The sequence below is a fragment of the Callospermophilus lateralis genome, chromosome 2 (assembly GCF_048772815.1).
Source record: "Callospermophilus lateralis isolate mCalLat2 chromosome 2, mCalLat2.hap1, whole genome shotgun sequence".
Lineage (NCBI taxonomy): Eukaryota > Metazoa > Chordata > Mammalia > Rodentia > Sciuridae > Callospermophilus > Callospermophilus lateralis.
This window is the reverse complement of record NC_135306.1, coordinates 167,051,932-167,068,604: the sequence shown is the minus strand read 5'-3', so window position 1 is coordinate 167,068,604 and position 16,673 is coordinate 167,051,932. Positions and strand designations below refer to the sequence as shown.

Here is a 16,673-nt window from a genome sequence, read left to right as displayed (position 1 = left end):
AAAACCACAATAAATAGTTACTAAATTTTCATTTCTTAAAACCTCTCAGATTAGATAATAGAAATACAGACTAAAAGCAAGAACTATAAAGTCCTTACTGCTATATATCATAATCTAATGATACATATGAAATATGATTTGAAGTTAGGCGAGGCACTATAAATTTTAACAAATTATTTAAAAAATTGCATTATGCACCAAGAAAATAAAGTCCTTAAGTTTTAGCAAAAAAAACCAAGAACCTTGGAGTTTGACCTAAATCTGCTTGTTTGTTTATTTATAAATGAGTGCTTTCAATCCAAGGTACTCTTGTTAGGTGATGAGAAAATACAAATTTCATTAACCCTGGGACTATCAGCTCAGTTCACTAGAATTTTATAGTCTAGAAAATATAGTGTTTCAGAACAGTTTCTTCAGCCAGAATCTGAGTTCAAAATTCTAAGCCTGCCCCTTATAGTTGTGACTTTGTGCATATTACTTTTGCTCTCTCTGTTCCTTGTTTTTCTCATCTGTAAAATGAGGGTTATAACAGTATTCACTTCACATGGTATTTGTGATCAAACGAATATAGAAAAAAATCCTAGTGTTTGGCAAATATTTAAAGTCTATGTAAATATGTTATCAGAAACAAAGATATAATTACATAACATCATGATAATTCTTTGAGGGCAGACAAAATACTAGGAAAGGAGAGGAGAATAGATCTGCCTGAATAAGACAGGATTTTATAGAAGTGACAAGGAGGCAATCCATACGTGAGCTGAATCCTGAGGGAGAAGTTTTTCTTAAAGACTAAAGGGGCAGGGGTGGGGAAGTGAGAACAGTATATGGCTTAAAGAAACACCGTCTAATTAGGAGCATGACTAAAACTGTGGCTCTCATTCTTTGGGTGCAATCATATATAATTAGGATGCTTTCTGCATAGCAAATGATTTGTGAATTAGAAAGGTCACTCTGGAGGAATTCATTTATCGATGCCTCTGCAGCAAGTTATTTCATTTAGGTATTTTGAGGGTTAAAGTTTAAGAACCACTGATGGAAACAATGGCAATTATCATTACCAATGAATTAATAAATGCACATTAATGACTGAGCCCTTAGAATCTACCACATGTTGAGCAATGGGTAAAATATTTTATTGCAGTTGGTCAGGAATAAAGGAAGCTTTTTGTTTTTTCCTTGATATAGATTTCATCCAAACAAATATTTTAACCATCTGAAAACTAATTCTTCTTACCTGCTGGATAGGTCCTAAATATGGATTCAATGATATCAGAAGTTAAATTATATCTTAAACCATTACAACCATCTGTCTGGGGCCGGACATCAGCCTAAAACAAAGACCACATATATACACATAGGAATTTACATACATATTAGTTAGAACATCAGAGAATATGTCTAAGTACTGAACAGACACTACAGAAAGGCGGGAAACGGGCTTTCTAAATGACCTATAGACAAAGTAAGTCCTTTACTTCCACTTTTAGCATAGAGACAGGGCTCAAAAAAGTCAGACTTGTTTCTCATATTCCTAGTAACTTACAAAATCTGCATCCTTGAGAGCCTGTTATGTCAAAAATTGCACTTGGTCAGGAATAAAGGAAGCTTGTTTGAGTGTCAAAAGGTAGAGAGCTAGCGGAGCTTTAACATGAAACTTGTACAGATGCCCAAACCACTATAAACTCTGGTTATGAATTAAACATAAATTAACTAACTGGTTTCTTTAGGAAAGGCTTTATAAATTCAAGTTACTACTGAGCAACCAGAAAGATACCAAACATACAATTGGCATTCAACTTTTTTTTTTTTTTTTAAATATTTTTTATTCTTTAGTTTTTGGCCAACACAACATCTTTATTTTTTGTATGTGGTGCTGAGGATCGAACCCAGCGCCGCGCACATGGCAGGCGAGAGTGCTACCGCTTGAGCCACATTCCCAGCCCTGGCATTCAACTTTTTGAATGTATAAATATGGTTATAGTTCCTCTAGAGTTCAGAATCTTATTCCCTAATTCCACAGGTAAGGTATTCCCAATTTTCTACTAGATTTATTTTATAAATCTTTTTCTTTTTAATATATTTTTACTTGTCAATGGGCTTTATTTATATGTGGTACTGAGAATCGAACCCAGTGCCTCACACATGCTAGGCAAGCACTCTACCACTGAGCCACAACCCCAGTCCTTATAAAATACCTTTTTCTATAATGATATTATTATACATTTAACTTTGTATTATAAGTTAAAACACAGCAATCACTTAAAAAAGGTACCAGAAAGCCCTAAATTTAAAAATATTAGTCCAATTTCTCTTTCTTCTTCTTTTGGTGGTGCAGAGAATTGAACCCAGGGCCTCACACATGATAGGGAAGTACTCTACTATTAGGTTATATACTGGGTCCAGTATTAGTACAATTTTTAACAATCACTTTCAAAGTTTACTTGACTTCCACTAGGCTAGGGTCAAGTCCCAAAACCAAGGAAATGTAACGGAAAAGAAATATAGAGGGAAATATAGGGGCTGTGGTTATAACTCAGTGGTGGAGTGCTTGCCTAGCACGTGTGAGGTATGAAAAAAGAAAACACACACATTGGAATTTTCACTACTTTTCTTTTAGAAATTTAGAAGGTTTACATACCAGAAATGCTGCAGAAATGCCAACATCTTGCTTGTGATTGGATGTGGAAAAACTATCTGTTGCATTCACATTTAAACGATTGGCCCAGAATTCTTCAGCACTGATAACTTGACTTACAACAAGGTCTTTGTAAAGCTGAAACAAAACAGGATCTTCTTGCAGCATTCTGGTGGTAGAATATATTAAACATAATTAACTTCTAGAATAAAACACCATTTAAGTAACATTTTTAAGACTTTGTGGCACAAAAGATTGAAATAACTTTTATTTTGTGATGACTGAGCAGCAGAGATCATTTAGTTCATTTTTTAAGCAATTAAGAGCAAAACAATTTTTGGAGAAATAAAGGAAAATAAATCTGAAGAAACAAAGACTAAACTCTTTATGGGATTTGGCCTTATTCATCTTTATAACCTTGTTAATACAATAATATAATCACTATGTATGTATTTGTTTACTGAATTCTCTTTCATACAGAAAGGTGAATGGGAAATAGCAGGGGTATGCTTGAGATTTTTTAGCAACTTATCCTTCATTGTGACAAGTACTGGGAGCTGGGAAACTGAGCACCTGACAGATAACTGGTGATGAAATTCTCATTATTACACATTTCTAATGGTTCAGTTCATTCTCTGAAAGAATTGGGAAAAGAAATTAAGGAACCCTAGTACCTTTTAATCTCAGTTCTGCTCTTAATCACACATTAGGCTTGATGTAGTTAATTTAACTTCTGGGTTTGCATATTCTCATTTCCCCAAAGTTACAGAGCAAGTAAAATGCTAAAACTGTGAACTAAAAATAGAGGTAAAGATAACAGCACAAGCAGGGAGAAATAACAAAGCTATTACCATACTAGAAGACTAGAATCTATATCTGTTTAAAAGCTAAATCTTTAGTCCTTCACCTGTTTTTCTCTTCCAGTTCTTTATTTGCTTTCCTCTTGAATTTGGGCAGTAGTTGCTGAAGAAGGTCCTTTACTGCATCTCGCTCTTTCACTGCTGTGCTTTCATTGGAAAAATGGAAGTTAGTTGTGTCCCCTGCATGTAGGACCAGCTGAAGCTGAATTTTAGCTTTTCCTTCTGGACTGATTTTCTGGCCTAAAAAGAAGAATGAAGCTAATTAGATGAGCTACTCACCCACATCGGGTAAACTGCTATATACTAAGTTACTTTTCCTGCCAAGAAGACTGAGGATCCCTTTAGGATTTAGCTGCTCTGTTCCAATCTGAAGGCTTCTACAGAAATGCACTATTCTTCTCATGTAACTACAGTATAAATCAACATTTCACTATTAACGCTACTTCCCTCTTTGGTATTCTTTTGGTGTCAGACTTCTCATGCACTTCACCTCCACTTTCAGATACCAATGCTTCCATTTAACTAGGGCAAACCTAAATCTTCAAGCTTTCTAACCATGGCTGGAGTTATAGCTCAGTGGTGAGAACATGTGCGAGGCCCTAGGGAGAAGCAACAGCATCACAAAGTAAAATAAAAACAATTTAAAAAAATTCAAAGCTTGTAATCAGCTAACCAGGAGTCCTGAAACTACTGCAAAGGAAAATACATGATGTTGCCTCTGAAAAATATGCTGTCACCACTTTAAGTGATCAAAAAAGGATAGGGCTGGGGTTGTGGCTTAGTGGTAGAGCACTTGATTAGCATGTGTGAAGCACTGGGTTTAATCCTTAACACCACATTTAAAAAAAAAAAAAGGTATTGTGTCCATCTACAAATATTTTTTTAAAAAAAGGCAGGATTACCTGATACTGTGTGCTTTTTTGAACTCACAATCCTCTTGCCTCAGCCTCCTATTATAGGCGTGTGCCACAGTGCCCAGCTTACTATGTGCTTTTTGAGATGAGAGAATAAGAAATAAACAAGACCACCTAAGTATTATTTTTGCCCAAAATGTTTAATCGGAATATAATCAAGATATTGTATTTGACTTTCAGTTCGTAAGAAATACAAAGGGCTGGGGATGTTGCTTAGTCAGCGGTGGAGAGCTTGTCTAATGTGTACAAGGCTCTGGGGTTTGATGCCCATCACCAAGCAACAAAACACAGAAAACAACAAAACACAGAAATAAATGATTCAGGACATGTGATACTCTATAACACTATCTCTGAAAGAGGTAAAGACCACAACTACATGTATTTAGACTGGGTCCTGGTTTAAAAAAAAAAAAAAAACATCACAGCAATGAAAGACATTATTGGGGAGGAGGGGCTGGGGTTACGGATTCAATGGTAGAGCACTTTCCTAGCATGTGTGAGGTGCTGGGTTCAATCCTCAGCACTACATACATATAAATAAATAAAATAAAGGTATTGTATCCATCTACAACTAAAAATATTTTTTTAAAAAAGGACATTATTGGGACAACTAAGAATTTTAACAATGGTCTGGATATTTATTATATGTTCTTGGTAAGATAATGATATAGGCAAAAAGTATACTCACAAGTAATAAGATGAATATGGCAAAATACAATTGAGGTATATATATATGGGATTCATTACATAGGTTTTCTTTATACTATTTGAATTTTTCTGTAAGTTTAAGATTTTTAAAATTAAAAACCAGGGCTGGAAGTGCCAAGAATTGTGTTTTAAAGAGCAGCCTTCATTGGGAATAGCATTCCTTCTTTCTTTCATAGGGGAAGGGACAGAAGACTTTGTCCCATTAAGTTGGTGACTCATGATAGTGCGACATACTGCCTAGAAAGCTCATTTTAGGATATATAGAACTCTAAACTTTAAATAAACAGAAACTTTAACTAGAAAGATGATGGTTCCAGACCAAGAGTTTAAATGCAGCAATGAGAAGCAATTTACAGAGTAAGCCAGCATGTTCTATTATCCCTTTCCTCAAAAACAATTACTTCTTTCCAAGAAACTTAGTCACTGCTTTACCACTGGTCAATTTTAGCCCCTATCTCTGAGAGTCTATGTTTTAAAGTCGTTTTGTTTGTTTTTGTTTTTTTAAATGAGGTAACTTTTTTTTTTTAATATCTTTATTTTTATGTGGTACTGAGGATTGGACCCAGGGCCTCACATGTGCAAGGCAAATGCTCCACCACTGTGCCACAACCCCAGCCCTTTTATAAAGTTTTTGAACTAACAAACTAACTTCAGTTCTTTTTTTTTTTTTTTTTTGGTGTGGTGCTGGGGATTGAAGCCAGGGCCTTCTGCATGCAAAGCAAGCCCTCTACCAACTGAGCTGTATCTCCAGTCCCTAACTTCAGTTCTGATAAGAATTACTGCTAATTTTTACTTGTGTAGTTTATTATTAATACTTTCCATTGACTTCTTTCAGAAGTAGACATTCTTTCAAATATTCAACTGAAAATGAAATCTGTTCTAGTACAGATTGAGATTTGGGTAAGCACTCCCCTCCTTCATAACTTATAATTGTGAAGAAATAGGAGAATGGTATATTCTTTAGGGTATTACAATGAGTGTGTTTTTCACACACAATAGGGTTTGCTTCCCATTTATAAGAAATGCTAATACAGGCAGATCTTAGTTTATAAGTCTATTGTTGTACAAATGTCAGTTTTCAAGACTTTTTAGGAAATGTGGTAGTTTTCCAGAGAAATAGTTTTAAGAGAAGGTATTCTTATCAGGATAGTTGACAAAAAACCCCATACAACTTGGGCAGTACTGTGTGATGAATCTTAAAAACAATATTTCCTTTTGAAAATTAACAGTTTTTCTAATGGAGAAAGTTAGGGATTTTGGTCATTTCCAGCAGGTAAATCCTTGGGTTAGGGAAACTGTTTATATACAAAGATGTTTGTAAACTGAGCACCTGCAAATTGAGAGTTGTCTGGATTTGGAGATATCATGCTGCTGGAAATCTATACAGGATTTTATCTAGAAAAATCTTTATTTTTTTGGTGTGTCTATATGTGTGTACATGTGTTTGTCTCTCTCTCCTGGGGACTGAACTCACAGCCTTGTGAATGCAAGGCAAGCACTCTACCAACTGAGCTGTATCTCCAGCCTTAGAAGAACCTTATGTTCAGGGAAATAAATGAATCCACATTAATAGTTTGAGTGAAAGTACCACAATTTGTAGAGGGTTGTTTGTCCACTTTCTCTTTGGTTTTTCTTACTCAAGATTTTAAGTAGAAATCCTTTCCAGAATAAAAGTTCTAAACTCCAGGATTCACTTGGTTTTTTTTTTTTTTTTAAGTTGTAGATGGACACAATACCTTTATTTTATTTATTTTTATGTGGTGCTGAGGATCGAACCCAGTGCCTCACACACAAATGCTCTACCACTGAGCCACAATTCCAGCCCACCACTTGGTGCTTTTAAACCCAATTTTTATTAAACCACATAGTACCATAACTTCTAGGTAAAAAATTCCGAGTTAATCTAATTAATTTGGAAAGAGAAGTTGTTTTGACGTTAGCTTTCAAAGTTGAAAATTATAAAGAAAATAAAAGGTGAGCATGGTGATGCCCACCTATAGTTGCTGAGGTAGAAGGATTGCAACTTTGCAGAACACTATCTCAAAGTTTTAAAAAAGGGCCAGAGATATGATTCAGTGGTAGAGTTCTGGAAAAATTAACAGAACTCTGTCTCAAAAATTATGCTCTCAGGATGAGGTAGCATGCACCAGGCCCTGGGTTTGATCCCCAGCATCCACCACCACCACCGCCACCAAAAAAAAAAAAAGCTTTGTATCTCCCATTTTGTTCAGTATAAAGTTGAATGTATCTTCCCAAGAAAAGATGGTCACATAACTAAAGATTAATTAGACAATTTGCCTAAATGGTGCAAGTCTATTATACGACAACCTGTCATCATCTGTTAATTTTTAAAATGTATAAACAATTTGAAACAGTTAATCCTTGGCAGGGATGTGTTCTACCTACACAATTTCAAAAAGATATTGGTGCACAGTTCTACACTGTGGAAATACTTGCAACAGCAAAATTCCGGAAACTTCATTCATAACTGTCCTTCAACAGAGAAGAGTTAAATACACAACTACACACACATCCAGTGTAGTGTTACACAATTTTTAAGAGTACGTATAAATCTTCACATGAGGCAGATTTACATCTGTATGTCAATCTGTTAACAGTGAAAAGATCAGGTTATAAAATAGCATATATTCACTGATCCTGTTTTGCAATTTCTTTTTTTTTTTAATTTATTTTTTAGTCACAGGTAGACACAATATCTTTATTTTATTTTTATGTGGATCAAACCCAGTGCCTCACACATGCTAGGTGAGCACTCTACCTATGAGACACAATCCCAGCCTGCATTTTGTAATTTCCACATGATTTTTTGATATAAAATTCAAAACCCACAAAGATTCATAAACAATATTTCTATAAAGTTACTAGCAAATGTGTCATACATATGTATTAAACCTTAGTATAGCTGACTTACATTTAATATCTGCATACATATGGCTGATTGTAAATCTATCTTTGCCTTCTGGCGCCCAAGCAATTCTTTCTGCCATGAGGTACAGAGCTCCATCCTGCTTCTTTTGACGCACCTTCTTCACGATCAGCAAAACTTCTTCAGATGAAGTTGCCATGATGGCTATCAGGTGCTAAAAAGGAAAAAAAGATGATGGGAAAAAAAAAAATTTCACACATCAATTGGGAAGGGTTTGTTGACTAGAGAGTCCCTTCAAAATATAATATCTAAACTGTAAGAAAATGAGGGGGGGAAAAAAAGGCTCTTCCAAGTTGAAGATAAAGTTGCCTTGCATTATTCCCTCTACAAATTTCTCCCTGTTCATCATACCACCTGTGTAAATTTATACAACACTCAGTTTATAACACCTGTTTGCAGTTTTTCAAACCATTTACACATACACTAATGAAAGTAATTTTCGATTTATTTTTTATTTTCCTCTGGAATATTCTTAAACCATAAACATATAATTTGACTGCAAATATGTGGTCTTATATATAATATATATTTAGAACAGTAGAAATTTAGAATTATGCAGGACCCTCTTGGATATTTAGGACAAAGCTGTTTCAACTGAAACAGCTAGGTCACTAAATCTGTGTGGCCTTCCCAGAAATACTCCCAGATGAAACCACATCCAAGAGTTTCCTGATTCCTGGTCTAAGATTCTTCTGTGTATATAGCTAAGAAACATTAATTGTTAAAACTTCACATGCTAGTTTTCTCTTATCAATCAAATGTCTTTAACTATTTCTTGATTCATTTGTGTATTGGTAATCAGCTATATAGAAAACTACCTGAGCACTCTTCTTCTGGGAATATTAAATGCTTCCCCAAATCCTTGAGACTTAGTGTAGTTATTTGGAATACAAACTGAGGAACAACTTAGAGGTTGTCTGGGCTCAAGAAAAGATACCAAACTAATAGTTATCTACCATAGTTTAGGATAGGGAAAGTTATGGCACAATGTTACATGTATGCCATTTCTTGTGAAGTTATGCCTTTAGTTTTCATTCACAAAGGAATGGTTTAATTTTTTTTTTAATTAATTTTTTCAGGCACAGTTTAAAGTATAATTTTGAAGAAATCAATTTATCTAGGTATTTTAAAAATTTGTCCTGGAATGTAGCTCAGTGGTAAAGTACTTACTTGGCACATGTAGGGACCTGCGTTTGCTTCCCAACACCAAAAAAAGTGAGACCCGATTTCTAATTTTTCTTAAGTTGATTATCTGAATTGTAAGTAGTCATCTCTCCCTTTTATAGGCTTTTGTGTGTGTTTACATGGTGGGGGGTTGCTGGGGAGTGAACCCAGGGCCTTGTGCAAGCCAGGCAGGCACTCTATTACCGAGTTACATTCCCAGCCTCAGGTTCCTTTGTATAAGAGGAGGGTTCTACTGTGTTATCCAGGTTGGTCTCAACCACCTCAATTTAAGCGGCATTTCCATCTAGCCTTCCAAGTGCTTACTACAAGCATGAACCGTCTTCTAGGTGGAAAAAGGGTGAAGGGTGAATATATTTATTTAGGAAATTTGTACTGAGCCGAAGAGCCTATAAGTTGTCCAAAGATGAATGGAAGTCAACAGCAAGATTTGTTTTCAAAGAGCTTCTAGCCCAGTGAGCAAAATGTGTGTATATGTGCTATCTGTTTGTAATACAAATTAGAATGTGTCAAGTGCCAAAAGGGACACAAAAAACATTTTGAGTTAGGACTCAGGTAATTTTTTTTTTTTTTTTTTAACTTGGGAAGCCCTGGTTTGCCATACAATTTTTTAAAAAATTGAGGTCTAATTAACAAATAAACAAAACATATAGATTTTTTCGGTGTTCTGTTTGATGTGTTTTGCCCATTGCATACACCCATGTACAAATACCCCAAAGGAGAGACAGAACATTTCCATCATCCCCGAAAAGTTCCCTCATATATTTTCTAGTTAATTCTGTTTTCGTTACTCTCCAGCCACTATCTTCTGATTTCTATCACCTATTATTAGTTTTTGTACCAGGAATCTTTACATATGTACTTTTATGTCTCTAGATTTTCACCATTTTGAAATTCACCATACTGTTGCATGTATCAGTAGTTTCTTTATTATACAAAAATAGTTATAAACTGGATCCTTTTTTTGCAGGGAGCAGTACTGGGTGCTGAACTCAAGGGTGCTTTACTGCTGAGCTATATCCCCAACTCTTTTTAATTAAAACCAAATTTTTTTCATTATAAATGGACACAGTACCTTTATTTTTTAAATTTATTTTTATATAATGTGGAGGATCGAATCCAGTGCCTCACACATGCTGGGCAAGTGCTTTACCGCTGAGCTATATCCCCAGTCCCTCTTTTAATTCATTTTTTATTTTTTTAGTTGTAGGTGGACATAATATCTTAATTTTTATTTATATGTGATGCTAAGGATTGAGCCTTATGCCAGGTGAGCGCTCTATCACTGAATTACAACCCCAGTACCCCCTCTTTTAATTTTTAAAGACAGGTTCTTGTTAAGTTGCCGAGGTTGGCCTTGCCTTGAGTAACTGGGATTACAGGCATGTGCCACCATGTTAGGCATAAATTTGGTCTTGAAGAGAGGATTTGATGAAGAAAGTAGAGGGTAAATGGCATTGCAAACAAAGGGAATGGTTTGAACAAAGGGGTGAAACTCTCTAAGAATGGTAAAGAATCTGGATGCAATATGATAATCATGTAGGTCAGTGGGATATGAGGTCAGACGGTTAAAATGGAAGCAGAGTGGAGAATGCCACTCTATGTTCTAAGCAACAAAAACCCTCTAAATATCTAAATACTTTTGAGTGATCTGTATTTTTGAAAAATAATCTCTAGGTAGCATTATAGAGACTAGAGAGAGATCAGAACAGGTCTCTGAACCAGGCTGGGGCAGTGAAACTGGAGAGGAAGGGATCAAGGACAACCAAGGAAGCAGATTAATAGACATTGTAAGTACTGAAAGAAGTGTCACAATTGCTCACTAATGCCCCATTTCTTACTCTTAATGACATGAGGACAAGGTGCCATTTACAGAAATAAATGAAAAGGAAGGGCAGGTTTGAAAGTGAACACAAGGAATTCAGTTTTGGATATGGAGAGTGTCAGGCAATGCTGAATTATATAGGTGAGATAATCTGCATTATGTAAGCATTTGTAATTTGTTAGACTAAAGCCTAATTAGATAATTGCTTTTATCAAATTCAAAAAGAAAAAGGAATTTTAAAAAACTCCACAAACCCCAAGCCCTAACATCAATTTTCTTCATTTGAAATTGCATTGATATTAACTGTATCACCACTACAGATATTATAAAGTAAATCCAAGCTAATGATTTTTGTTTTTCATTTGCCACTGAAAATATTTCCCCATGTTGTTCTACAATCTCCAGTTTTGATATGTATACACCAAATATAACAGAGTTAAAATTCTTACTACACAATACCATATTTTAACTGACTAACCTTTTGATGTTCTCATAAGATTTTGATTAAAGGCTAGTCACTCAAAAAATTCAAAAGCCTCTATTTTAGGACTACTTAATTACATGAAAAGATATAAAGCATGTTTTATTATTATATTTTAAAAATCATATTATTATATGAAAAAATTATCTAAAATTTATTGAAGACTAAGTTCTTTTCAGGTATTATCGCATTCAGTCCATATTTAATAATCCTATGAAGAAGGTCCTAAAATTAGTTCCATTTTGTAGATAAGGAAACTGGGTCTGAGAAATCAATACACTTTCCCAAATTATCAAGAAAGTAGAACTGGGTTCAGACCTGAATCAGGCTGACCTCAGAGATTCATTATGCTATTATTCAAATATACATAACTGGAAAGATAGACACCAGTCTAATAACAGTTATTTATGAGTGACAAATAATGATAAATGACTTAAATGTTCTTTGTGTTTTCTGGATAATCTACAATGAATAAGTATTTAATGAGAAAAGTAGTTAATGTCTTCCTGAGATGTATTTCCTATCAAATCATATGTTTACAAGTAAAGTGTGGGTAAGAATTAAAAGTAACCCCTATTTTCAATTTCTACAATATGTGTAAATTTAAAATTTTAATTTATAAAATTTTACATTTATGGAACTGTTAAATATTTTTATATAAATCTCCTAATACAGATAATAAACAGACAATCTTAAAAGGCCCACTCTGGGGGCTGGTATTGTGGCTCAGTGGTAGACTGCTTGCCTAGCACGTGTGAGGCACTGGGTTCGATCCTCAGTACCCCAAAAATAAATAAAAGTATTGTGTCCATAAAAAAGAAAAAGAAAACAGCCCATCCTGAAATTGTAAAACTATACTGTATGCTATACAAATAACATTTTAGGAAACATGAGTTAAAATCTGAGAAAGATGGGAGAGGAGAGTTGGTGGAGGTTACCACATAATTATTAAATAATTTAAAGCACATCAGTAATTAGAAGAAAAAACAGTTAACAGGGGTAGCTGATAGAGCAAGTCCCCAATTAACTGGGTTTACAGGCACAAATGCAAAGTGTTAGCTTTGGGAAAGAACAGAAAATTTCCAAGTTGAGAAAATGAGAAAGTAAGTAGGTGAAGACAGAGAAACTGTAAAGTGAAGAATTCATGGGACTGTATAAATTGATTTTGAATCAGCTACTTTAAATTAACCAGGAAAAACATAACCTCTTATATAACATAACATGTGAAACCTATTAAAATTCATTTGGGGGAGGGCTGGGAATGCAGCTAATTTGTAGACTGTGTGTGCCCGGCATGCATGAAGCCCTGGGTTCCAATGCCCAGCACCACCACCAGGAAAGAAAAAAAAAATGGTGGGACCTTAAAAAAAAAAAAAAAAAAAAAAAATCAGAGACAAATTATTGAATACTGGGCACAATGGTCAATTGTCTCAGTTAATTTGCTTGGCAAGTTTCCCTGATCGTCTGTAGTGTTTCTGTTAATTGTTCAAGGACGAATGTACCAATTTTAGGAGGGTTAATAGAATGAACCTCTGAGGTTATTCTAAATGGCTTCAGTGATTTTCGGATTTTTCTTGAGGGAGATTCCTTGGGAGGCAAACAGGTCTTCCCAGTAGAACTCAATAAGAGCCACAAAATATTCTGTTTATGAGACATATTGCTGTAGGCTATATTTAAACAAGTCCGGTCAATGAAGATCTAGCTTTACTTAAAAAAGATTACTTTGTGATAATACTGTCGTAACTTTTTTTTTTCATATTTATTTTTTAGTTGGACACAATAGTTTTATTTTCGTTTATTTTTATGTGGTGCTGAGGATCGAACCCAGGGCTTTGAATTTGCTAAGCAAATGCTTCACTGCTGAGCCACAACCCCAGCCCTATCAAACTTTTTTTATAACAAGACATTCTCAAAAAAGTATTGATATGCAGTTAAAAATTTATTTGCCTGAAGCTACATTTTCCCATTAACTGGCTAACTTTTATGCGTATTTTTCAGTCTAGTACTCTAAACTTCAAAATCATAGCTTTTGCCTAACATATGTTGGGCTCTGGATTGAACCCCCAGCACCACCAAAACCAAAACCAAACACCAACAAACCCCCAAATTATTAGCTAACATTTGCTATTATTTTCCCCATAGCGCTTACTACATTTTTTTCCTCCCAATGTTGGAAGTCAAACTAGGGGCCTATTGCATACTAGGTAAGCCATCTACCACTGAGCTACAGCCTCAGTCCCTGTAATTCTCTTTTCTGTAATTCTTTAAATTCTTCAAATTCGACAAACTGCAAACTTAATAAAGGAAGGCAGAGGCCCCTTGCGTTCATAGTATAGCACCAAGCAGCACAGTATTTGGCTCCTAGGAAGAATCAACAAATATCTGTGATATCTCTGTAAGATCTTTGTTCTTAAAAGAATCCAGTCTCAGCAAGACACAAGAAATCTTCACACATAAATCTTAGGCTCAACTCCAGGAAGCACTAGAGCTCTCAATTCACATATCAGAGCACCATTTCTCACACAGATTCCATCAACTGGATCCTGCCCTATAAGGAAACAGGGATAGCAAGAATTTAAAATGGTTGAGCAGAAATCTTTTAATTACTGCATCTGTGCATTTCCATCACCTACATACACTTTTTTAAAAGTGCAGAGATAAATGGAGAAGAAAAAAGACAACACGTAAAATATAAACTCCTATCACCCTTATCCTTTCAGATAGGAGAATTGCCAGAGAAAGCTGCTTTATCTACCAACATAAAAGACAGGAGATCTGGAATATTATTTGTATCAAGCAATCAAAAAATGTTTTAATAATTCAACAATACAGGGAATAACAACTTATAAGTATGTCAAAAGTAACCAAATCGTATTGCTTTAAGGACATTTTCCCAACAAGTATGATATTAAGGAGAATACTAATGTGGCAATTTTAGGGCCAAGTACCTTTTCATTTTACAGCAGTGCAGGGACAGTCAAGAGGAATATGTGACATAGAGACGCGTAATATAGGAAAATGGGCTGATGACCATTAGTAAACACTGCAAAAAAACAAAAACAAAAACTGACAAGAGTACCAAAAGTGAAGAATAATCATCTGGTAATCAAAGTGGGGAAAAGAAGGACTATTATATCAATGGCTGACACAGCCACATTAAAGGTAGGAGGAGAGACAGGGAGAAGAGCAGTGACATCTCTTAACAGCAATATCCATAAGGTAGAAATGGTGGTCAAAGGGTTAAGGGATCTCAAATACACCATACAACATTCTGATGGCAAGAGAAACATACACACACAAAAACAGGCTTTAAAATAATATACGAGCAGGAGAAGATAAAAGCCTTGTGAGCAGTATACACATGAAGCATTCACAACCTACTGAAGTCAGATATTTGCCTCTACTTTTAACTGATTTTTCTCCCTCTGACTGTACCAATCTGTTCTATTAAAGAGCCCTCTCTGCATTCACTTTAATTATTTTTACACATCTGCACTGCAATGTGCATTTAACATCACTTAGGAGAGACTCAAATCTATCATTGTGTCATGCTGCTAAAGGTCAACTGGGTAAGGGCAGCAGACCATCTCCCCCTTTAAGAATTAAGGATTTAAAACTACTTATAGGTTCTAAGTTCTCCCTAGAGCCCAGTCCTTCTGTAAACCTTAGGACTGTTCCTAGAGGTTATTTTCCCTGCTGTTACGACTTCTCCACTTTCACAGCTATGGTTTTAAAAATTTTAAGATTGGCAACTTTGTCTTAATAACCAAAGATTAGCCTCTAGGAAAGGGGAGGCTGAGTTGGTGTAGCCTTCCACCAAAGCATGCTGCTTTACATATTGGCATTCCAGGTAGGAGTTCATGGGCAGAAATTGTTTAATTCCTTTAAAAAGTTTAAAAATCATAATGAGAGAATATTGGGTTGTATGGAGCCTGTACTGTAAGGTGTATTTTAAACCAATTTTTTTAAAAACATTTTTTTAGTTGTAGATGAACACAATCTTTATTTTCATGTGTTGTTGAGGATTGAACCGAGTGCCTCACACGTGTAAGGCAAGCACTCAGCCACTGAGCCACAACACCAGCCCTTAAACCACTCTTGGTGGTCTTTTTTTGTTGTTTCTTTGGCTGTTTTGGGGATTGAGCCCATGGTCTCTACATGATAGGCAAGTGTCCTACCTCTGAGCTACATCCCCAGTGCATTTTCATGTTTTAAATTGGATCTTCTGATGGATAAAAAAATTTCCTACCTCTTTCCACTCCTATTTTACAGATGTTAAAATGGGCATTTAAGACTCAATCATCTGGCCAAGTATGATGGTTTATGCCTATAATCCCAGCCGTTTGGGAGGTTGAGGAAGGAGGATCACAAATTGGAAGCTAGCCTTGGCAATTTAACAAAGCTCTAAGCAACTTAGAGAAACTCCATATAAGGGGGGGAAAAAAAGGGCTAGGGATGGTAAAGTGCCCAGGGTTCAATCCTCAGTAACAAAAACAACAAAAACAGTCAATCAGCTGGGTGTGGTCTTGCAATCCCAGCGACTCGGAGGATCGCCAAATTCGTGGCCAGCTTTGGCAACTCAGCAAGACCCTGTCTCAAAAAATAAAAGGGGCTGGGGATGTAGCTCAGTAGTGGTTGCGCGTTCCTGAGTTCAATCCACAGCACCACAATCAATCAATAAATAAATACATAAGCCAATCAGATAAGCCACCTTACTCAATTTAGCCTGATAACATTGGAAAATTTGTGAAATAATTAAATATTTCCATTTTTTTCATTACATGACAATCACATCGGGAATGACTAAAACTGGAAGTGTGTAGGCTCACGTGTAAATAAAAAATTTAAAGGCGGCAGGACTGACAGGTGGAAGCACGAGCTCATTCGGCCACCAAGGTGAGAGCTTTCCTTACTGAAACCGAAAAGACTCTCTACAGTACGTTTCCTAACGGGAAGGACCTCTTTGCCCGGGAGGGGCCTCCACTTCCTTCAATTCTCATGAAGTAAGTCAGATCCCGGCGTTGGATGGATCTTCGAGTCCCTGCTCTCCGTGGAAGGGCAGGACTCCTTTAGACCAGCAGATTAAGGGTCGGGTCGCCTCTTTCCTACTTCGGGATA

General features: G+C 35.7%; 1 protein-coding gene across 1 annotated transcript in view; it reads right to left on the bottom strand.

Annotated features, from left to right (window-relative positions):
* The window catches only part of Gtf2h1 (general transcription factor IIH subunit 1), a 35,884-nt gene that overhangs the window by 18,590 nt on the left and 621 nt on the right, over positions 1-16,673 (bottom strand). Inside the window, exons 2-5 of the mRNA XM_076846971.2 lie at positions 8,053-8,221; positions 3,546-3,738; positions 2,642-2,807; positions 1,238-1,331 (exon numbers count right to left, since the gene is read on the bottom strand). Of these exons, the coding sequence (XP_076703086.1) occupies positions 1,238-1,331; positions 2,642-2,807; positions 3,546-3,738; positions 8,053-8,206 (607 nt within the window). The 5' untranslated portion in view covers positions 8,207-8,221. The remainder of the gene's footprint in view (positions 1-1,237; positions 1,332-2,641; positions 2,808-3,545; positions 3,739-8,052; positions 8,222-16,673) is intronic.